This window comes from Sciurus carolinensis, chromosome 3, assembly GCF_902686445.1.
Source record: "Sciurus carolinensis chromosome 3, mSciCar1.2, whole genome shotgun sequence".
Classification (NCBI taxonomy): Eukaryota; Metazoa; Chordata; class Mammalia; order Rodentia; family Sciuridae; genus Sciurus; species Sciurus carolinensis.
The window spans coordinates 122,056,172-122,080,799 of NC_062215.1; the positions used below are offsets into that span (position 1 = coordinate 122,056,172).

The 24,628-nt window shown below is 37.2% G+C and overlaps 1 protein-coding gene and 1 pseudogene across 1 annotated transcript in view; one reads left to right on the plus strand and one right to left on the minus strand.

Annotated features, from left to right (window-relative positions):
* Positions 1 to 24,628, plus strand: part of Pdk1 (pyruvate dehydrogenase kinase 1) — a 36,723-nt gene continuing 12,095 nt past the window's right edge. Inside the window, exons 1-8 of the mRNA XM_047545165.1 lie at positions 1 to 291; positions 2,030 to 2,171; positions 4,905 to 4,976; positions 7,978 to 8,162; positions 8,451 to 8,540; positions 9,661 to 9,738; positions 11,347 to 11,423; positions 13,255 to 13,353. Of these exons, the coding sequence (XP_047401121.1) occupies positions 90 to 291; positions 2,030 to 2,171; positions 4,905 to 4,976; positions 7,978 to 8,162; positions 8,451 to 8,540; positions 9,661 to 9,738; positions 11,347 to 11,423; positions 13,255 to 13,353 (945 nt within the window). The 5' untranslated portion in view covers positions 1 to 89. The remainder of the gene's footprint in view (positions 292 to 2,029; positions 2,172 to 4,904; positions 4,977 to 7,977; positions 8,163 to 8,450; positions 8,541 to 9,660; positions 9,739 to 11,346; positions 11,424 to 13,254; positions 13,354 to 24,628) is intronic.
* Positions 6,469 to 6,835, minus strand: LOC124980059 (activated RNA polymerase II transcriptional coactivator p15-like; annotated as a pseudogene).

Consider the following 24,628-nt stretch of genomic DNA (forward strand, 5'->3'; position numbering starts at 1 on the left):
GGCCCGCCACGTCCCTCACGTAGCGCCTGGCCGCGGCTCGGAGCGGCAAGCTGGCGCGGGGGGCTCCGGCTCCTCCGGCTGGGCTCGGCATGAGGCTGGCGCGGCTGCTGCGCGGGGCCGCCTCGGCCGGCCCGGGCCCCGGGCTACGCGCCTCCGGCCCCAGCGCCAGCCGCAGCCTCGCCTCGGATTCGGGCTCCGGCCCGGCGTCGGAACGCGGCGTTCCGGGCCAAGTGGACTTCTACGCGCGCTTCTCGCCGTCGCCGCTCTCCATGAAGCAGTTCCTGGACTTCGGTGAGCGCGGCCCGGACCTCGGGCCTTTGTGCAGCTCTGGGCGCGGAGCTGAGACCGGGCGCGGCTACCTCTGCCCCCTTTCTCCTCAGGCGCCCCCCCCCACCCCCCGTGTTCTTCCTTCCTCTCTTGAGGGTGCTGGTACTAGCAGGCCGGGTAAATAACTGGGGGCGTGTAGCTTTTTACTCTGTATTGTCGACCACAAACCAGGAGGGTGGTAGGCAGAATGACGTCCCGCCTCTCTGCACGTGTGCAGGTGCGCTCTTGGGACCAGGCCCCTTGGAGGAGCCAGGTTCGGGCGAGAGAGTCCAGAGTGCAGGCACCTCCGGGAATCGCGTTCAGAATCTGCAGTGATGATAAATACAATCATACTGTGATTGCATAGAATTGGCGTGAATATAGGGAAAGCAAGTTATGACTGGCCCAGTGTTTAGAATGTTTTCCTTGCTAGTGGCTTAAGACTGTTTCCACCAACAGCACATTCATTTCATCAGTAGCAAATAAATCTTGAGCGTGTGTGAAGTGCATGAGTGCAAGACTCTGGAGTTTACCACTTTTCATCCAGGTTCTCTGGAATCTGTGCAACAGATTGCAAAATTAATTGCAGTTAGGCATTTGACTTTGACTTCTCTTCCGGGGGCATACGGGGAAAAGTGAAAACTCAACACAGACCCTGTTGAAGTCCCTAAAGTTTGAGTAGAAAAAGTTATCTTCATTGTGAGTGCTGTGAGGTCACAAATATAGCTAGTGGGCTTGAAAGATAAGAGTATGGCTGCCAGCTTATCTTTAGACAGTGGTTTGCAGTGGCAGGTGGTTTCTTTGTTTTTTGTTTTTTTTTTTGGGAGGGGGTTGTTTTGACACACTCACTGTCTTTTTAAAAAATGACTGTAATATGGTGAATAGGTGCATATGACCTTATTCACAAGTATACCATTATTACATTTTCACAAGATATTTTTCTGTAATACCATAATTTCTGCTGTTGACGATGTAAGGGTACCTTTGCTAAAGCAGAAATTTTCAATTAAAAGTTAAAAATGTGCTGCTGAAATAATATGATTTTTTGGCTTAACTTTAAGTGAAGTGACTTCCTATCCTGATACAGGAGTGGCAGGTGACTTTCTGTGAATTACACGATTTAATAGGTCCTGCTAGAAGATGGTTGCTGAACAGGCATTGGTGGTTTTGATTTCTGTTGCCTGAAAGTTTTTCACAGTACTTATTCTTTGTTCATGGCAATTATTAATGGTTCTATATGACATTAGTGAATTTTCCCATGCCCAGGTCAAAAAATCCTTGTTTCTTAGACAGGTATTCACACTAGCATTAGAAATAGATTTTCTTAAATGATAGCAGCAACCAGGTGTATAAGATGGGCTTTTCCTGGTTCTGTTGTGAGGCTCTGAGCCTTAGTAAAACGTGCTCAGGTTATCTTAGTTCTAAGACGGATTGGAAGGATGACAATAATGGAGACAGAAAAGTACCTTTATTGCTGTACAGAGCCATTGGAATATCAGGAATTGGAAGGTCATTCTGGATGCATGAAACTTTATAAATAGGATTGTCGCATCCTTTGCCTCCCTCAAGCCTGGATTTATCTTTGCCTCCTAGACCCTTCTGCTATTATGGTGATTCTTCCACTCTAGCCTGACCAGGTAACTCCCCTGTGTTTCTCCCTACTTCTTGGCTTCTGGTGCCTTTCAATTTCTACTTAACTGTTTTTCCCTCTGTTTGTTTTCAGGATCAGTGAATGCTTGTGAAAAGACCTCATTTATGTTTCTGCGGCAAGAGTTGCCTGTGAGACTGGCAAATATAATGAAAGAAATAAGTCTTCTTCCAGATAATCTTCTCAGGACGCCATCCGTTCAATTGGTTCAAAGCTGGTAAACTTTCCCTTATGTGTCTGCAGTTTTGATGAAGTTGTGGACTTTACTGAAGGAAAGCAAATGCATTTTTACTTTTCAGTGGAATCTTAAGATGGTAGCAGTAGTCCTCCTCTGCTTTTTTGGAGGAAAGGGGAACAGTTGTATATCTAGGCTTGTCATCTGAATCCTGGGCTTTACCGTGCCAATCAGACCTGCACAGAAGTACAGATACCAAATTTAAGGTTTATGTTATTAAATTTGCAGGGATGTTATGACCTAATATAAGAAAAATATCTACCATTTGTTGATGGCTAAATTCTTATATACATTACCTTTATTTCCTTCAGTGACCCTGCTTGGTAGTTATTAAGTTCATTTTACAAGGTGAGTTATTCAGTCTATTTTACAAGGTCCATTTTACAGATGAAGTCTTTTGCCTAAGGGAATAACACAGACAGTGGAGCTGGGATTCAAATCCAGATTCACTAGTCTCTATTATACCCTGCTGCCATCAGAATGATGAAATGTATTAAAGGGTGTGTACATATATATATATTGTAAACTGCATTTATTTTATTGAATTATAGCTTTATAAATCACAAAAGTTAAAACTTACTCTTTTTTTATTAACATGTATTTAGTGTATACATTCGCTGGGTTCAGTGTGATGTTTCAATATGTGCATACAGCATGTACTGATCATACTCTTCCATTATAAAACTGAAATTATTGGAATTGTATATAAACTGTGATTTCTCTTTCCAAAAATGATAGTAAAGGTCCTAATGGTGTATATTTATAGGTGGCCACCTATCAGTAGCCCTTGTTGTTGATGTTACTAATTTTAAGTGTTATTCTCTTAAGAACTATAAATATAAAAAAAAAGAAAAAAAGAGCACACAGTGTGAGCACACACAAACTGGCCAGAGTTAAGTCTTAAATAGAAAAGTTTAACTGTAAGACATTTTCCAATTGATTCATGGAAATCCTAATTTCCTTTTAAGGAGTTATAGCTTGAGTGAGACCGTGACATCAATTTTAAAAATGAGCAAAAAAAAAAAAAAATAGAACTGCTGCATATATGATAATCAGATGTTATCTGGCCCAAGTATGGAGTAGTTATAAAAGTGTGTTATAGTGTTATATTTCTTTTCCTTTTTTTTTGCTAAGGATTGAACCCAGGGCTACTTTACCACTGAACTACATCTTTAGTCCTTTTTATTTTTTTTATTTTGAGATAGATACTTCTAAGTTGCTGAAGCTGACCTTGGACTTGCAATTCTCCTGCCTCAGCCTCCTGAGCCTCCATGCCTGGCATAAATGTGTTTTAAGGAAGAGGCATGTTTTAGAAATCATCGTGGCATTGAATGAGAAATTATAATTTTCCAAAGGACGTTTTTTCCTTAAAATTCTTAGAGAGGAAAAAGGGGGAAAAAGATGGGTGGATCTCCTAAAACTCAAAGGGAGAAGAGTAGAGGAAAGAGACCAAGAGGTGGGAGGATGGGAAGTTCTGGTGAGTGAAAAAAAAAGTAGCATATACTGCTTTTTGAAAGCCGGTATTACAAGAGGTAGGTATTCAAATGTCTTTTAAATAGCATACTTTGTCTTGCCAATGAAGAGAAAATTAAGGGTTAAAACAGAATAGCAACTTCAGAATGCTGTTCCGCATTTTGGAATGCAGTAAAGCCTATTGCTTTTCAGGATCAGTCTTCTAAACTAACATATGGATTTACAGATTTGAAAAATACTTTCATTGTCCTTGTTGCCTGCTAAGTTAGGGCAGTTGTAGATAAACTGCCCAAGCAGAACTTACACTGTTGAAGAAGGTGATTGAGTGGTTGTGTGGTAATTTTAGCACTGGCCCTGTAGCGCTATTGTAAGTGGCTGCATGACCTTCAGAAAATCATTTGGCCTTTCTCATTTTGCTCATTTATAAACAGGTGTTTTGCTATCTTGAATTATTAAGTAAATTGAAAACTTATATTTAGTTTAGCTTTCTCTAAACCACATGCTGAAAGAACCATATGATAGATTATAGGTGCTCAATAAATCTTTGTTGACTGCATATAAATATCTAAAATTAAGGTTTTAATATACAAACATTTAAGTTAGATTGTTAGAGTAAGGTAGGCTGACCTCTTCCTTTTACTGAGACTAAAACAAGCCATTTGCCCAGGATCACATAATTAGCATGACAGATTCAGTTCTAATGACAATCAGTATTTATACTGTAATATACAGTGGAATTTGAAAGATTTTAAAACTACTTTAGTGTATAAACCTTGAAACAGGAAGTCTTAAAATGAAATTTGACCTTTCATTTTACCTTTTATTTTGCAGTGCTAAGGATTGAACCGAAGGAACTATATCACTATCCCTTTTTTATTATAAAATTTTATTTTATAATTTTTGTATGTTTTATTTATTTTTAAATTTAAAATTTTAAGATAGGTTTTAAACTGATTTTCACAATAATGAACTTTCAGAATGTAGAAAACTTTAACCCCTCCCAGGCATGGTGGCACATGCCTGTAATCCCAGCAGTTCAGGAGGCTGAGGCAAAAGGATTGTGAGTTCAACACCAGCCTCACCTACTTAGCCAGACCCTAAGCAACTTAGAGAGACCCTGTCTCTAAATAAAACATAAAAAAAGGGGTGGCAGGGGTTGTGTCTCAGTGATTAAGTGCCCCTGAGTTCAATTCACTGTACCAAAAAGTAAAAAGAAAACTCTAACCCCGATTTGCATTTTAGGTATATCCAGAGTCTTCAGGAGCTTCTTGAGTTTAAGGATAAAAGTGCTGAAGATGCTAAAGCCATTTATGAGTAAGTATACTAGTTTGACACTATTCCAAGCACAATTTTTATATCCTTTAAGCATTACATAAAAATGTAAATGTATTGCATGTAAACCTGCTATTGGATCACTATAGAGAAATTGATGAACTTTTAGGTTCCCACTACTTTAGAACATAAAAAACGAGGTTTGTATGTATTTATAGCATAGGCAAGGCAGGTAATGTGTATCAGTGAGCTGGGCTGGACAGAATTGCTGCATGTTCTTCACAGTAGGAGAAGACGAAGTTCAAGTGTGATAATCAGTGGAAATCTGGATATTGTCTCAGTGCCACTTGTGCTGTAAACCTGAAGAGTATATGGCCTTCCAGGGGACAGTAACCCCATATCATCATCATGTGGAAAAGCTGCTCAGATTATCTGTTTTTCTGTTTTTAAAGAAAAACTACAAGTCTAGATTTTTAAAGTAAAGTCTTCCAATTGTGAAAGACTGGCATCTGATTATAATTCTTTTGCTAAAGGACTATATAAACATGACTGCAGGTCTTTATGACATGTGGTCTGTAAGATAATGTAAGTAATGTGACTAATTTCCTAACCAGTATACAAATTGATAAATCTGACTAGTCACTTCAGCAGATTTCTTCTTATTCCAGTGAATGTTGCTCAAAATGTAAAGACTACCTCTTTTCCTCAGAATCTGCTATATAGTTTTTGGACAGTCTTTAAACTGTATAGCAACTCTTCATTTTTTAAACATGATTTTGGTCTGAAAATAAAATAAAAAAATCACTGTGTGCCTGGTTGTATAGCAGACTTTACAAAAGTGATGTCATTTAATGTTTAATGTGTTCATGCACAAAGAGGGTGAATGACTTGAGGTCACATAGCGAGCAAATGGAAGGACTTGAATTTGGACCCAGGGAATCTTACTTAAAAGTAAATATTAGAATTTTCTATAGAAGCTGTGGAACCTTCTGAAAACAATCACTCAGAGCTGAATAGGATATAAGGTGAACAGTTATGCAGAATAATACTGTTTCATTTTTTTTTAATGGACACAATATCTTTATATTATTTATTTATTTATTTTTATGGGTGCTGAGGATCAAACCTAGTGCCTCATATGTGTGAGGCAAGTGCTCTACTACCGAACCACAACTTCAGCCCAATACTGTTTTGCTTTTTTGTTTTTGTTTTGTGGTTAGAGGTGTCAAACCCTGGGCCTCATGCATGCTAGGCAGGCGCTCTACAGCTGACCCACAAACCTAGCCCCTATTGTTTTTTTAATAGAGCTATGATTTTATTTTATTTTACCCTACTTGGTAGACACAAATAAAGTTGACAATTAGCTTTACTCAGAACATTTTTAATAATGCACATTAAAAAAAGTATTCATCTTACAAATTGTTCTACAATTCAAATATACAATAACTTGGAAAATAACATTTAGAAAGCAAAGCCAATGTAAAAATACAGATTAAAACAACCAGAATAGTACAGGCTTTATATGGCTCAGATTTTACAGTTTTCTTACTGCATTATCAATGTAAGAAATCTATTCCTTCAGCTGGCCCCATTGCCCGGGATTTAAAGAAATACCTTTTCTTCCTGATTTCATTTTACCTTCTGGATCCATATAGTATTCTCTAATATCAATTAGAACCTTCCATTTAAAATCCCGAACTCTGACATACCTCATTTTCCCTATCTGAAACATGTTGCTCTGCTTGGAAGATGACATAGTTCTCAGAGTTTCACCAGTCTTTTGATTCTTTACAGGTTTTTCTAGAGCACCTTGCTTTTTCCCTCTTTAACCATTTCTCAACTTCACTGTCAGAATCACTGCTAAATGAGCTTGAAGAAACAAGTTCCTTTGATTTAGGCATTGCTCTGCTTCTGCAGTGGACAGCCTTCTACTTGCTGGCTCGAGACTCTTTTATTTGTTGTTTTTGAGGAATCTCATTGTGTTTTGGCTTGATAGTCTGGTTTTAAAACTGATTACAATCAAGGAATTCCAGAAGTGTTTTGAGCAGTAAGAGCATCATTGGAATAAGTTAATAATACTCAAGATGATGACTCTAAATGGGAAAGCACTCATTTGGAAGTGTAAATTCTGATGGGTATGTTAGGAGATTGATTTTGTTATTTCATAATTAAGACCACTTTCCTCTTTTATTTGTTTCCTGAAATTAACCATGCAGTGTCTTCTGAGTGATAGAAATGCAAAGTCAGTATGAGTTGATTTTTGTTTTTATACTTTTCCTCTCCTATTTTATAGACTCATGGGATAAATGAAACTAGAGCGTTTGTTTTGTTTTGTTTACTTTTCTGTTCTAAGTGGTTCTTTTTCCCTTCGAACTCTTGAGAATAGTTTCAATCCAGACAGCCTTCATTGGTTCATTCATCTTGATTTCATACAGAGCATGTACTCCCCAGAAGCAAGTGCTCTGCCTTTCCTTATGCAGAATGCCCTTGGAATACCATCCTCATAGAGTGCTTAGATGATCTTAGTTGATAGTGGCTAAAGAAAACCATTAACAGTTATGATTGTGTTATGTGGCAGCCTTACTCCTAGGAGCCTTAAGAATTAAATTTGAAAGTTTCATTTCAGCGGTCCTTATTCCTTTTTAGATTCAGTATATTTTATGATCTGAAATTTGTTTAAGTAGGTGTAGGAAAATAGGCACTGAAGATCTTTTTACTGGACTAGGGATTTCTTGTATATTATAGTTGGCTAAGCTTTTAGTTTATGTTTGTTTCTTTGGTACACAGGATTGAACCCAGGGACGCTTAACCACTGAAGCACATCCCCAGCCCCTTTTATATTTTATTTTGAGACAGGTTCTCACTAAGTTACTTAGGGCCTTGGTAAATTTCTGAAGCTGACTTTGAACTTGCAATCTGTTTGCCTTAGCCTCCCAAGTCGCTGGGATTACAGGTGTGCACCACTGCGCCTGGCAAGCTTATATTTTAGTTTTAAATTCACTTGTCAACATATTTGACTGTTTTAACAGACTGACTTTTTTAGCTTCACAGATACTGTGATACGGATCAGAAACCGACACAACGATGTCATTCCCACAATGGCCCAGGGAGTGGTTGAATACAAGGAGAGCTTTGGGGTGGATCCTGTTACCAGCCAGAATGTGCAGTACTTTTTGGATCGATTCTACATGAGTCGAATTTCAATAAGAATGTTACTCAATCAGCACTGTAAGTGTCCTGAAGTTGAGAGAAGTGTCTTGCCGAATAAGTATGTTGGTTTATTTTAAATTCATTTAGAAAACTGCCCTTTAGTGAGAGCATTTAGTTTTACATTTTTGCTTATTAAGAAAAGTAAGTAGACTGCCATATAAAGGAGGTATTTTTATTCAATATAAAATGCCAGTTTTATGCCTAAAGAAAATAGCTACTTTATTTAGTGTGATTTGGAGAAACAGTATTCAAACCTGGAAAAGGGCATTAGGTGAATTTGCTTACTTGTTTTTTATTTTTTGTTAGCTTTATTGTTTGGTGGAAAAGGAAGTCCATCTCATCGAAAACACATTGGTAGCATAAACCCAAACTGCAACGTAGTCGAAGTTATTAAAGGTAAATTCATTTTTCCCTTCAAAAGGTCACAAAAATCAAAATAGTTGAATGTTTTTCTTGCTACTAAAACAGCTATTATTTTATCATGAGACAAAATATTAGGAGCAAATATGTGGGTTTGAAAATCACTTATAACATTAATCGTGTGTTACGTATAGGGTGAATGTTTTGTTAATAGAAATCTTTTGTTAAGTTTGGTGATATTTTTAAAGGTATCTATCTGTTTCACTTTATTCTTTTTTGCGGTGCTGGGGATTGAAAACCAGGGCCTTGTGCTTGCGAGGCAAGCACTCTACCAACTGAGCTATCTCCCCAACCCCTCTGTTTCACTTTAAAAACCTCAAATCCCTACTCTCCCCTTTCTAATTCTTTATTCTAGAAGCAGTAATTCATAACATTTTAGGTTACATCTTTTCACATTCTTTCTTTTTGTACCATGTTTACAAAAGGGTTGATTTTACATATTTTTATTGTTTGGGAATATGGGATATACCATATGTTTTTCTACAAGCTTACAGATACCTTACAATGTTGATACATATGGATACACCCTAAGTTCTTGAGTGGCTATGTAGATTAATACATCAGTATGTATTAATCTGTTCTCCTGTTGATACATACTTTGGTGGTTTTCTTTTTTTTTTTTCTGTTACCAGCAATATTGCAGTGAACATCCTTAAGTATATGCTGATATTTGCCAGTATTTTATAAGGCAGGATTCCTAGAATTAAAATATTTAAATGCATTTAAACTTTTGATACCTCCAAAAGAACAAAGGTATGAAACAGTAGATAAGAGTACCTATTTCTTAAATTCTCACAAAGTCTTAGTTTTTGATGTGTGTATTATAAATATTTTCTTTAGCCTGCTGTTTTTCTTTTGCTGTGCTTATGGTATCTTCTTTTATACTGATGTTTTTAATTTTTATAATCAACCCGTCATTCTTCATGGCTTTTAGACTTTGTCATGTTATACGTTGAAACATCTTCCCCTAAGATTATCGAATTTTATTTTCTTCTATAGAGAGTTTTAAATTTTCATTGTCAGAATTGTTGCCATCTTAATGCATGAAACTTACGGAGATTTATTTAATACTTTTTTTTGTTTTGATTTACACTAGATGGCTATGAAAATGCTAGGCGTCTCTGTGATTTGTATTATATTAACTCTCCTGAACTAGAACTTGAAGAACTAAATGGTAAGCATGATATTTTCTTTTCCTCAGTGATTAATGTCATGACTACCTGAGAAGGAATCGTAGTAAGAATTTAGATTTATTTTGATTAAAAAAAAAAAAACAACACTTTCATCAAATATTTCACTGGATATAAAAGCTGAAGAGCAATCATATAAAAGATATGCAAGTATCCATACACACACACACACAAAATTTAGTTGGATTCTTTGTGAAAAACATTTTGGCTTCTTTTTGTTCTGTTTTCCTTATTTTTAATTGATAATGTTGAGTCTTTGCTTGTATTTTATTTTATGGATAGAGAAAAAAATGATGCCAAGAAAATTACATTTGACTTTTTAAAAAAACATATTTTTTTAATTGTATATGGACATAATACTTTATTTATCTTTATGTGGTGCTAAGTATCGAACCCAGTGCCTCACAGGCAAGCGCTCTACTACTGAGCTACAATCCAGCCCTAGGTTTGACTTTTATGTCCAGTTTCAGTTTTTTACCTTCCTGAGTTATAAATCTTTTTTTTTTAATTGAGGAAGTGAAAAGACTGGGCATATAAGAGAGGAAAGAAAGATGCTCATCTATTAGAGATCCCTTTCTGGATGGTTGTCTTTTCACTCTTGGATAAAAAGGGCTTAGATATCTTAGAAGATTAATGAGTCTTACTGTTTTTCCTGAAGGTATGGTAGTTTGACAGATAATTTTAAGAAGATAGTAGGAAAAATAAATGGGCTTTTACTAAGCCATATTCTGGACCCTATAATAGGAGAGTGGTGGGAGAAGTTACCCAGTTGGAAATTGAATTGCTTGGTGGTTTTCTAAAGCCATGTTGACTCTTCTGAATCACAATGTTCCATTCACTAAATGCGCAAATGATAGTTTGGGAACATGAACTGCTGTGGGCAGTTTCCAGATGATCCATTCATATTCCCAAGGGGGAGTTTATTCAGAGGAGAGTCTGATTTATTAGTTGAACTTAAAATTGATTTATTGGTGGAATTATTCTAAAGTGTGGTGTGTCTCATTCCTTCATTCTGCTAACAGTCTATTCTAGGTACATCGAATCCCCCTCCCCCACCTCCAACTGGCTTCTATTAAATGTTCGAATGTAGAATTATTATCCCTTGAGAAACTGATGCTAGCTTTTAAAAAAATTATTATTATTCACCTGGCTATCCATAGAAATGCCTGAAGTAAAACAGCATTCCACCCAGATGCAACTTTTAGAATATGGTTTTAAAAGTTGTATTTATGTGAATAAGACTATGGAATCTGTAGACTTTAACATTTCTCTTTGGAAAGTAAAATTCCTGCCTAAAGGTTGAGGTCTTTTAAAAAGACTTACTATTATAGAGAAGGATGGGAGGATGGGTTGGTTAAATTGTTAGCCAGATTGTGAAAAATGACCACAGGACTCCTGTCTTTGTCAGTTTTAAATGTTAGTGAGTGTGGGGTTCAAACACTTATACAGTGAAGAAATGTTGTAGCAGTTCCTCCCCAAATAACACTGTCCTCCATAGTGAATGTTTTCTTTTCATCACTACACAGTTTATTCTTAAAAATGCTTTAAGCACATCTCTCTGTACTTTCATATTTTTCTCTTCTGCTCTATAGCAAAATCACCAGGACAACCAATACAAGTGGTTTATGTACCATCCCATCTCTATCACATGGTGTTTGAACTTTTCAAGGTTTGTAAAATAGTATTACATAACCTTTATCAGTACTTTCCTGAGGATAGGAATCTGCTCTGAAAGTCAAATATTCCTCTGGGTTCTATTTCATTAAAAGATGCCATTTCATGTCAGCATTATGCCACATTGCTAGAGAACAGCCATTTGTTAGTAATGTTAGGCACCTCCAGGTAGTGGTGAGCTCAGACTTTAGAGTCAGAAAGACCTGAGTTTGAATCCCAGTTCTGTCACTTAGTATGTGTGATGTTGGGCAAGTCACTCAACTCCTTAGTTTCCTCTTCTCTAAAACAAGGATAATACTATCCAGATTATTTATGAAAATTGGACATAACATGCGAAAGTGTACAAAACAATGACAGCCCAGTATAGGAGCTCAACAAAGTTATATTCATGTTTCTGTAAACCAGAATATTTAGAAGCATGATCTTTTTTCTATCCTATGATTCCCATTGGTATGTTGGGAAGTCATATTGACTTACAGGACTTCTATATTATGTTTGCCCTTTATAACAAAATTTGAAAACTTAATAAACTTGTGCTGGTAATGTTGAGGGTATTTATTTTTCCCTTCCAGTGACACTTATTGGTTGTTAGGAGAGTAGATGAAGAGTGGCATGGTCCCTATGGCTGAAAACAACTGCCCTAAGTCAGACGCCTATATTTGCCTTACTTTAGTTACCATGTCTTCAGCCAGCAGCAACTAGAAGAGATAAGAGGTGACTTTCAGTCTGATAATGTAAAAGAAATACTACATTGAAACACAGAAATTGACTGAATATCTCAGAAAAGCAAGGGTTCAAGAATGCTCTTCTGTTCTGAGACAGGAAGAATGTATCTAATACCTTTCAAAATCTAACAAAGTGGTTAAGTAGTGATGGGCACTTGAAGGATTAAAACATTTTTTTCCTTGAAATTTCAGTCACATAAAGACCAATGATGCTTAATAAGAGAAACATTCCATATTCTATATTTTACATAATACCAGTGTGACAATGACTTTCTGTTGGAACCTCCTCTTGAGCTCGCTTCATCAGGGATAACGAAGTCTCTTTCTCAGGCTACTCAATCCTGAGTGGTGTGCCAGGGCCAACATGCTCTTATTCCAAATTCAGTCCCGACTTTTGCTTTTTTTAGTTGCATCCCCCGCCTCCCCCTAGTACTGGGGTTTGGACCCAGGGCCTCACAGATGCTAGGCAAATTAGGCAAGTGCTCTATCCCTGAGCTACGCCGGCAGCAGTTGCAGCAAGTCTTTATCAGTTTCTGCTCCAGTGCTCCATGTCATGTTAGTCGTGTTCAATGCTCACAGTGTATTGACTTTGAGTACCTCATATCTTTTAGAAGTTGGTCAGTTTTACAATGTAAATATCCTTAGTTTCAAACTTGCAGTAAAGAAAGCTATCATAAGACCATTGCCATTACTACTATATGAAAAGAATTTATTTTCAAAAGAATATATGAGAAACTGGTTCTTAAATGTGGAGTTGAAACTTGAGTTTTGCTTAGTTTCTACTAAAATTCTGGAAGAGTTTGGATAGAATCTTCTGCTTTAATGTTAACTAATTAAAAGTATATAGAAATCTACTTTTGGAAAATGTGCAGAATTTAATTGGAATCTTTAAATCAAAGTAGTCCTCAATTTCATCCCAAAATTGACTCAAAAAATTTTAAAAGTAATCCTTAAGTATGATTATAAGATTTATGATTCTTTGAGATATTTCCATGAAATTTTAAAACTTTAAATTCAAATAGTGCATATGTACTTGAAAATTATAATTGGTTTCTCTTTTCTTTAAAGTTTTATTCTTAACATAACCCTAATGTATTTCAGAATGCAATGAGAGCAACTATGGAACACCATGCTGACAAAGGTGTTTACCCCCCTATTCAAGTTCATGTCACACTGGGTAATGAGGATTTGACTGTAAAGGTAATTTTTTTTAATTGATGTACAGGCACGTAAGGGTAACCATACACATAGTTTCTAATAGACATAATTTATTCTCAGGGGAAAGAAATCCAGTCTCTATTATAATAAGTACATTGCTTCATTTGTGTGGCAAATTATAGAATTATCTCAAGTATATTTCCAGTCTGGTCCCTAATTCAGGTAGTTCAAGTTTAAGTAAATCCTAGAGACAGTAGTAACTATGAATATCTACTCTGATAACTAAAATCTAAAGCATTTGGTTATTTATATTTTGATGGAGAGAGTAAATAATTTTTCATTTTCAAACAATGCTTTTCATTCTCCTTTTGCTTTGATTCATCTGGTTCTTTTTTTAAAAATTTTTTTGGTGGTTGATGGGCCTTCATTTTATTTATTTATATGTGGTGCTGAGAATCAAACCCAGTGCCTCACACATGCTAGGCAAGCGCTCTACCACTTAGCCACAACCCCAACCCCTCATCTGGTTCTTGTAACAGCTCCTTATTTAGGACATAAGTAATTTTACCTTCAGTTTTACAAATGAAGAAGCTAAGAATGATTATGATTAGCTTAGGATCGCACAGGATACCAGTGTCACGGACGTGAAATCCAGTCTTCTGATCCTAGTGTCATCAGGCCTTTCCACTATGTTGTTCAGATAATCCAGTTTCTGAAGAGCATGATAGTGTTTCTCTTTTTAAAATAATTAAGTAAAATGTGGAGAGTATAAAAAATCCAACAGGTTAGTTCCTGGCCATTTGTGGGCCTCACTATTCAGATAGTCTTTTAGTTATTTCTTCTGGTAGTTATTGCTATATTTCTGAGGAGTATTCTGATAGTACAATTTCTGAAGTTTTTTTTTTCATTTTAAATGGCAAATGTTATATTTCTGTGATGGTAGACAAGGAGTTAGAGCATCAAGACATAAATGGAATACTTGTTCTCTCACCCCCAACCACAAGTGCCACTCAGCCTGCACTGTATTCAGGTATTGAGTTCATACATGGAAAGGTGGAAAATAATCCTGCAGAATTTTGAAGGTATTTTGAAGGTGCCTTTTCTTCCTTTTTTAAAGGCATACAATTCATTGATTTTTTTTTTTTTTTTTTTTTTTTTTTTAGTATATTCACAAGATTGTGCAATCATCACTACTGACTAGTTTCAGAACGTTTTTTCATCACTCCCAAGAAAAATCTGAATTCCAATTAATAGTTACTCTCTACTTCCTCTTCTCCCCAGCCCTTGGCAACCTTTTCTACCCTTGTCTACTTTTTCTCTATGGATATCCCTGTTCTGGACATTTTGTATAAATGCAGTATGTGGTTTTGTGACTGACTTCTTTTACTTTGTATAAATGTTACAACATGTAACATTCGTTTTATGGATGAACAATATTAGAGGGGCATGATGCATTTTGACTATCCATTCATTATATGATGGGCATTTTATTTTTTTCATCTTTTTGGTTTTTATGAATAATACTGCTATAAGCACTCATGTATCTTAAGTTTTTGTGTGAATGTATGTTTCAGTTCTTCTGTTACAGGTCTGGGGCCTTTTGGGAAACTGAAGCAGCTTGAAGGCTGCCCTTCAAACCCTGATTCTTGCACACTTACTGGAAAGATTTCAGACAGTCACTCAGAGGAATAGGCATGAGTTTATTTAAAGGAATGGGGAAGGGAAAAAAGGGACACTCTCAAAGGAGAGAGTGGCTCCTCTTAGAAGGGGGACAGTATGTCTCTTCTGCCCTCTGGTTTTATTGAGGGTCCTAGTGAAGTTTCCAGAGAGTCCTTCCCAGGTCCACCTTGAGACTTTTGGCTGATAGCGGGATGACATTAGACATTGAAATCCCTACCATTATGACTACTCTGAGTCACTTTGACCCATGCTGACTGATTCTAATTGAAACCTGTTTTTACAGATTTTATGGTTGGGGAATTATCCTCTCTCTCTGAGTTCTGGGATCTGGTTTGTGTAAGGGTCACAAAAATCCCCTCCTTCAGGGTAACTAGTATTCTTCTTACTTGCATTATTTCAGACCTGCATTTCTTCTGCAAATAACAGTTTTCTGAGGAATGTAACATATCCGGTCTCCTTAAGCTAGGCAGAGCTGCTTTTCAAAAGTGAAAACATGTGGGGATCAGCATGGTGGGCCTACTTTAAAGAATTATTCCCTTAACCTCATGTTCCCAACACTCACATCTGTCTGGCCCCTATCAGTCTTTGGTATATACCTAGGAGTTGAACTGTATAAAGTTTCCACTTTTTCCACCTTCTCGCTAATACTTATTTTTGTCTGTCTTTTCAGTTGTTTTTGTGGGTTTGAAGTGGTATGTCATTGAGGTTTTGATTTGCAGTACCCTAATGACAATGAGGCTGAGTATCTTTTCATTTGCTAATTGGACATTTGTATATCTTTGAGAAAATGTTCATAAAGATCCTTTGTCCTCTTATTATGTGGACTGTTTTTTTTTTTTTAATGGAAATATAGGAGTTCTTTCTATATACATACTACATATGTGTAATATTATATATATAGGATACTGTTACCTAATGAGATTTGCAAATGTGTTCTCCCATTCAGTGGGGTCCTTTTTACTTTTTTTTTTGGCAATTCTGGGGATCGAACTTAGGGCCCTGATGCCTGCTAGGCAGCCACTTGAGCCACATTCCAAGCCCCGTCTTTCATTTCTGATTTTATTAATTTGAATCTTTTTTCTTGGTCCATATAGCTAAAGATTTGTCAATTTTGTTAATCCTTTTGAAGACCAGTTTTTGGTTTCATTGATTTTTCTCCATCAGTTGTCTTTTCTGTTTCATTAATTTCTACTTTCACCTTTATTTTTTTTCTTACTTCTGCTTGCTTTGGTATTAGTTTGCTCTTATTTTTCCAATTTCTTAAGGTAGTAGTCTAGTTTATTCCTTTGATACATTTTATAGTTACAAATTTTCCTCTCCCCACTGCTTTCTCTGTGTCTTACAAGTTTGTTTTGTTTTTGGTGCAGAGATTAAACGCAGGGCCTTGCTTACACTAAGCACCTACTCTACCACTGAGCCTTACCCCAGCCCATTATAAGTTTTTTCTACATATTGTTTTCATTTTCAATTATTTCAAAGTATTTTCTAATTTCCCTTGTGGTTTCTTCTTTGACCCACTGGTTATTCAGGAGTCTGTTGTTTGCCACTTATTTGTGAATTTCCCCCATTTTCTTTTGTTATTGATTTCTAATTTCATTCCATTGTGGTTGGCAGCATACTTTGTATGATTTCATTACTTTAACATCTATCAAGATATGTCAAATGGTCCAACATAAAGTCTAAATAGGAGATTGTTCCATGTGTACTTGAGAAAAATCCGTATTCCGCTGTTGTAGGGTGGAGCATTCTGTAGATGGCTGTTAGACCTCATTGGTATAGTGTTGTTCAAGTTCTCCACTTTACTAGATCTTCAGTCTAGTTGTATCTATTGTTGAAAGTGTGGTATTGACATCTCTTAATATTGTTGAATTATCTATTTTTTCTTCCAGTTTTATCAATTTTTGCCTCATGTTCAGTGTGTATGTTTTAATTGTTTTTATCTTTTTGGTGTATTGACCTTTTATTATTAAAATGATCCTCTTTGTTTCTTTTAACAATTTTGTCTTACAGTATATTTTGTCTGACATTTTCATAACTATTGCAGCTGTCTTTATTCTTTTTTCATGGTGTATCTTTACAGCCTTTTAAACTTTGTTTTTTCTTTGAATCTAAAGTGTGCCTCTTGTAGATAGCATATGTACTTTTAAATTTTAAATCCATTCTGTTAGGGTGTCTTTTTTTTTTTTTTTTTTTTTTTTTTTTTTTGGTACCAGGGATATTTGACCACTAAGCCACATCCTCAGGCCTTTTTTTTTTTTTTTTTTGTATTTTATTTAGAGACAGAGTCTCACTGAGTTGCTTAGTGAGTTGCCTTTGCTGAGCCTGGCTTTGAACTCGTGATCCTCCTGCCTCAGCCTCCCCAACCACTGATATAGTAGGTGTGCCACCATGCCTGGCTCAGTGTCTGCTTTTAATTGGAGTTTTCAAGCCAGTTATATTTAATGTAACTACTGTTAATGTAAGATTCATGTTTGCCATTTTGTTGTTTTTTATGCCTTATATCTTTTTGATCCTTTATATCTCCATCACTGCTTTTTTGTTTGTTTTTAAAATGTTATTTTCTAGTGTGCCATTTGAATTCCCTCCTTGTTCTTTTGTTTCAGTCTTTTTTATGGTACTGGAGATCAAACTGCGCATGCTTAGCAAGCTTTCGACCACTGCTATACCCTCAGCCTTGTTTCTTTGAGTTATCTTGTTAGCCGTTATCCTGGAGATTACAGTTAACCACTTAATTTATAACAATCTAATTCAGATTATACCAATTCAATTTCAACATACTTTGCTTCTATATAGATCTGTTCCCTTTCCCATCCTTTGACTACTGTTGTTATGTGTTTATACACTGTGTGACCTTTTACACAGATTTGTAATCATTGTTCTGTGCAGTTGACTTATAAATCAGATGGGAGGAAAAAAACAGTTACAAACAATACATACTATCCTTTATATTTACTTACATAATTACCTTTATTGGTGCTCTTTGTCTTTTAATGTGGCTTCAGTTTTTTGTCTAGTGTCTTGTTTTAGTCCTAAGTATTCCCTTTAATATTTCTTTTGTGTGTGTTTGTGTTTCTTTTTAGTTATATATGGACACAGTGCCTTTATTTATTTTAATGTGATGCTGAGGATCGAACCCAGTACCTCACACATGTTAGGCAAGAGTTCTACCACTGATCCACAACCCCACCTACTTTTTTTTTTCTTTTTTTGAGTGGTACTGGGGATGGAACCCAGGACTTGATGCAAGTTAGGTAAGTGTTCTACCATTGAGCTACATCCTCACCCTTTTTAAAAATTTTATGTTGAAACAGAGTCTTAGTAAGTTGCTCAAACTGGCTTTGAACTTGTGATCCTCCTGTCTCAGCCTCCCAAGTGACGAGGGTTAAAGGTGTGTGCCACTGCATCTGGCTTAGTATTTCTCAATATTGATGAACTCAGTTTTTGCTTCTTTTGTGAACGTCTTCATTTCTTCTTCATTTGTGAAGAATAGTTTTTGCTGGTTATAAAATCCTTGTTTGGTAGTCTTTTTTCATTCAGTGTGTTAAATATGTCATCCCACTGCCTCTAGTCACTGTGGTTTTGTGTGAGGAATCAGCTTTTAATCCTATTGAGGATCTCATTTGTGTAATGAGTTGTTTATCTTTCTGTTTCTCAGACTGGATGATTTCAGTCGATCCATCTTCATTATCACTGATTCTTTTTTTTTTTTTTTTTTAATTTCACATAAGGGAGTTTATTAAGCAAACAGAGTGTCTCCCTGCAGGGTAAGAGAGAAAATGAGAGGAAAATAAAGGGAACGAGAAAGGGCGCGTGCTAGAGAGTGAAAAAGCGAGGAGAATAGAGAAAGTGAGTAGGAAAGAGAAGCATGAGAAAAGATGGTGGGGTAGCTATCATGAATCAGTTGAATTCTGCCGGGCTAACAGGGAACCAATAACGGAGAAGGATACTTGCAAGCTGACTGATGAACCAATAGCTAGCTAGGATGTTCACAGACTGACAGTAGTTGGGAGGCGGGGAAATGGCTGCAACGGAAAGGGCGGAGGGGAGCAGCTTTGTACATTACATTCTCCTGTTTCTGGTTTTATAAGAAAATCTTTTGTTCTCCAGTTCTTTCTGAAGACTCCTCTCCCCTTCCTGCCTAAGTGACTGGGATTGGTTTTGCAGGTGAGATGTAAAAAGTCCATTCTCCTTTCAGACTTCCAAAGGCAGATGGTTTTCATGGATTTCATTTCCTCGATTTGACTGATCCCCTAATTCTACATTAACTGTCTGTCCCCAATTCTGGCTTCATTCACCCCTTAATATTAGGAACTCCTTCACTGCTGTAGGGAAAGGGGGTGATGACCGATCTGGCTTCTTTGAGCTGGAAGGGGGCAGCATGGGTCAAGCAGTTTGGAGTTCCCTTTTTAGAAATTGGGTTAATCAAGGGGTCCATGGTAGAAGTTGGGTTGGGGAAGAGCAGGTTGTAAAGGCATCTGGGGATGGGTGCGTCTATGAGAGAAGAACAAAAAGACATGAGTACTGAAGTGAGATTGATACAATATAAATGTTGCAGAATCTGAAACATGCCAGTGAATATCATAAAGATGACAGAAATCAATAATTCCTGACCAGGGGGTGGAAGAACTGAGAAGTTGTTCCCATAAAGGCCTAGCAAAGGCTGGAGAGGACAAGGCCTTTATTTGGGAACTTTAACATTGTCTAGGTTATCAGGAATGTAAACACAACATTTAGTAGAGATCTCTATACTTCTGTTACTAGCAAACATAGATTAAACTACCTGTGTCTGTAGGCCTTAAACTGACTAAAACTTCTGACTCTGGCAGTTTCTCTTGATAGTTATCAGGCACATTTGCCTAAGAATCTCTCTTTTGTAGCTTTTAGTCTTTATTCTAGTGGGCTAACACAAGTGTACATCTTAAGTTACATTTAAGTATTATTTCTTTTAAATGCCCAAGAATGGCTATATTTTGGTTTTAACTGTTTTGCTAGGTGTTTAAGATCAAGTTGGTCAAAGTGACCTGTTCCTGTCTGTTAAAGAGTCAGCTGAGTTCCCATAGGGGTCACTCATAGAGAACTTAAGAGCAGCTTCTTAGCTCCATTAGTGCCATTGGTTAGGCAGGGTTTCCCCATTGAGGCGGCTTCCCTTGAAAGCACCAGGGATGTCTCCCTTTTTCTTTGACCCTCCTCTGCAACAGGTGCACTGAGTGACTTTTTCTCTAGTGGCCTCATCAATCTCCTTGATCAGGAGGTTGTGTGACCCAGAGTTGCAAGCCTCCTTAGAGAAGTCCTCTTGTTCCCTGGGTTCAGCCTGACTTTGAGGGCAAGACCCAAATATGGACTTTTCTTGACCTCTGTATTTAATCTCATTCTCTAAGTTTGATCTTAGCCATCAAGCAAGTCAGTCTCACCAGTCATAAAGCAAGAGTACTGGGCTTTAACTTCAATGTCTATGACTTTACAGTTATTTACCCCCTTTTATCTAATTGGGATTTACATTATCTGTCCTATAGGTAATGGCTTACTATTCCAAGTTAATTTACGGTGTTCGCTCCTGAAGTAGTACTTCTGCAAAATATTGATCAGGCAACAATTAGAGTTTACAAGGAAAATACAAAATGGAATCACCAACAGTAAAACATTCAGTTTGTGCAATAGCTATCTTGAATTTTGGCTGAGTTATTCATTATATCCCCTGTTTGAGATCATAATAATCTTTACAGCAAACATCAAACTTTTGAACACAACTTTAAATGAGTTAAAGTCTGGCTTACTTTGGGGCCATTCTAATGTACAGCAGAGTTGTGAGGCAGAGCCTTATCTTGGGTAAGGCAGGGCTTTTAGTTCTGTTCTCTGATGGAAATGCAGATCTAAAGAGTTATGTCAGCAATCTTTATCCAAAGTTACTGTAAGGTGGGCAGGAATCAGAGAAGGGAACTGATGAAACACTGGTTATCTAGCAAAAGAATTCCTTCCTGCCCAAGGGCTGTGTGCCTGAGATCAATGTACTGCCACAGCAGTTAGGCATCTTGTGCCCCTGCACAGGAGCACCCCCAGGCACCAGGCATGCCACAGTCATGAGGTCAGAGACCCCAATCTCAGTCACTGTTGTCCCATTTTTGCTACTGCGCATTACACTTTCTTAAATGTCATTTTAAGAAGTTTACATATATAGACTCCTGAGTCTATATGAACATTAGTTAACACAATTTAACATTATATCTAAACATGAATTAAAGAAAGGCTGAGAGAGCTTTTAAGTTTCCTTTTGTGTGGCAAAATGGTAAAATGCTTTCATGCTTAACCTTTAAACAAATCAGGCTCTCAATAACTTTTAGAAATACATTTAACAAATTTTACATATACCCTATTGATGACAGGTCCTATATAGAACATTAAATGATAGATTTACCATTATAGACAAGTTTAATTTGAAGAATAGCAACTTGATAAATTTTCTGCTTTAAAGGCTTGTATACCTGGAAAATATGAACATATTTAATATACAAAGAATAATGTTTAAGTATGTTACCCCATGGAATAACTTTGTAAATTAATCAGATGTCTCTTACGTTTGAGTAATTCCATACATGTCAACTCTAATTCACTCATCTTATTATAAAAAAAAACAAAATATCAGACAAGTGTAAAAAAAAACACAGGATGTCAGACAAGTGTAAACAATATTTGCCGTCTCTTTACTGTTGAAGAAAAGTCCTAGAAAAATTAATGTTAGACATTTTATAAACATCAACATTTTATTAGTTTGACCACCTAGAGACTTGTGAGTTAATTTTAAAGACATTTTACTTCTATTAGTTTACCCAATTTAAATTGAACCTTTTTAAATCACGTGAATTAAAAATATTTGGATCCATTTTTAAAATTTTAATTTTTATGCACGCTTATATTTAACACAAAAGCAAAGGCCTTGTAATGTTTATCTCCGTTGCAATGTAACAGATGTTCAAAAATAACTCGAGTTGGATAAAAAGAACTGATCAAAAATCATTAACCTAGGTATGTAGGATCAAAATTGTGAGCTCAAAAGTATAGCATTTAAGAAAAACAAAATCCTAGAAGAAAAATAATGGTCATTAATTATAGCATAAGAAAATGAGAAAGAGAGAAGAGGTGAAAGGGAGAGAAAAAGTATTCTGAGTTGCAGCCCAGGAGAAATTTTAAATGGACACTTTTTTCCTTGGGTTTGAGACTGGTCTCCCACTGAGCATTCTGGTTTCCTCCATTTACATTTCAATGTAAGCCTTGACTGAGATCTGGATCTGAAAGGGGCTAAAATGTTCTAGCAGAAACTTGATGCCTAGGGCCTTTTAACCCTTTTTCCTGGTTAGTAATCAATTCAGGTTTGGATGCAGAAAATTGTGAAACAATTATCTCTCACTACTTGTGGGAAATGGGGCTGCTATATTATACTCCTTACTGGGATATGCCACTGATGGTTGGGCTGGTTACTCCTTCCACACCAGTGTATGCAGGACCTTGTGGCAGGGGGACTAGGTGGGCTGGGCCAGGGCATGGAAGCAGAAACAGAACGGGGTAATGGAGATGGAGAAGCAGGGGAAGATGGAGAAGCAGGGGAAGATGGAGAAGCAGGGGAAGACAGAGAAACAGGCTGGAGGCTCCTGAGCCTGCAGGAAGAGCCAAGAAGCAAGAAAGAAGAGACTTGAAGATAAGGAATCCCTTTCCATCTGCCTACTCACTCACGCAAGCTGTGTGCCATTACACAAATGAATTTTGATGGCTTTAAGCCGGGGGTCGGGCGAAGGGTTCCCAGGGTTGAATCTGCCAGATTGGAGGACCCAGATCCCATGGTGGGGACTGATACAGCCAAGTCTGTGGCCAGGGCATCCTGAGGCCAGAGTGTACTGGCTGGAGATGAGGGACAGCACGTTGATTGTGTCGTCACACAAGCACCAATGTGTGTGCTGGGCAAAAGCCGAGAAGGGTTGAGGACCTGATATCAGGGTTTTTGAGTGCGAGTGCGAGCGTGAGATGAGCCTCAACCCTGAGAGAGAATCTCACCATAAAATCAGGAATCCACCTGGCAGATAAGACCGACTATAGGGGCCAGCCATAACTATAAAAGTTGTGGCTGGGGGTACCCCCACCCTTCAGCTGCCTCGAGAGCCCTGGACACTTGACGGTCACTTCTCAGGTCAGCAGAGGTGTGTTTAAGTGGTCTAGAGTGGGGATCTGTCTAAGGGAACTCACCAATCTGAAGTCTGGTGTTGCATGCAAAAAGCTGAGCATCCGGGTGAATGGAAGGTGGGGCTGTGTCCGGAGGTCACTGGGGCATCAGATGGGTTTCCACTTGCTTAAGAGACAGTTTTAAGAGACAGTGGAAGGACCCATCCCAAGTCACAGCACCAATGTAAGGGATCCCACGAAAACCACGCTGGACGTGGGAAATCACATAAGGGAGTTTATTAAGCAAACAGAGTATCTCCCTGCAGGGTAAGAGAGAAAATGAGAGGAAAAGAAAGGGAAAGAGAAAGGGCTCGTGCTCGAGAGAGTGGAAAAGCGAGGAGGATAGAGAAAGTGAGTAGGAGAGAGAGAAGCATGAGAAAAGATCATCACTGATTCTTTCACCTGCATGTTCAAATCTGCTATTGAATCCCTCCAGTGAATTTTTCATTTGTTATACTTTTCAACCCCAAAATTTCAATTTGGTTCTCTTATATTATTTTTATCTTTTTTTATTGCTATATAGTAGTCTTCCTTTCTCTTCATTTTTGCTTTCCATAGTTTTAGTTACCCATAGTTAACTGTGGCCTGAAAGTATTAAATGGAAATTTCAAAATAAACAATTCTTAAGTTTTAAATTACATGTCATTCTGAGTATTGTGATGAAATCTTACACCATCCTGCCCCATTCTGGACCATCTTACTTTATCACTTCCAGTATATGAAATATCCCTTCATCCAGCATACCCATCCTGTACATGCTGCACATCTATAGTCATATAGTGTCTGTCTTATTTATAAGATAGACTGTTGCAGTATGGTGGTGCTTATTTTATCTAATAATGACCCCAAAGTGTAAGAGTAGGGATGTGAAAGAGTTAGTGGGGCATAAAACATGAAAGGACAGATGAACTGTGACACTGTGTGGCAATGCTGCCAGTCACATAGGAATAATCAAATATGTACTGGATTAGGTGCTTTCTGTAGTTTCTACTGGGGATCTGGGATATATATCTTTTATTGTTATCTCTTTTTTACTTTTTTATTTGGCAAGACATCATCCTAGTGTTTTCTAATATTGGAATATATTTAAAAGAACTGCTTTAGGACTGGGGATGTGGCTCAGCTGTAGAGTGCTTGCTTAGCATGCACAAGGCCCCGGGTTCAATCCCCAGCACCACAAAAATAAATAAAATAAAACAAAATAAAATAAAATAACTACTTTAAGGCCTTGGTTTATTAAGTCTGAGTTCCCTCAGATACAGGTTTCTATTGATTAATTCCTTTCTACCCCTGGTTTATGGGCCATACTTTCTTGTTCCTTTCCATATCTTATAATTTGAACTAATCCTATAAAGTCCATATTTTTTTTCCAAGTGGCTCCTGAAGACTCTGCTCATTTAGCTTAGTGGTCAGCTAATGACTGGACTGA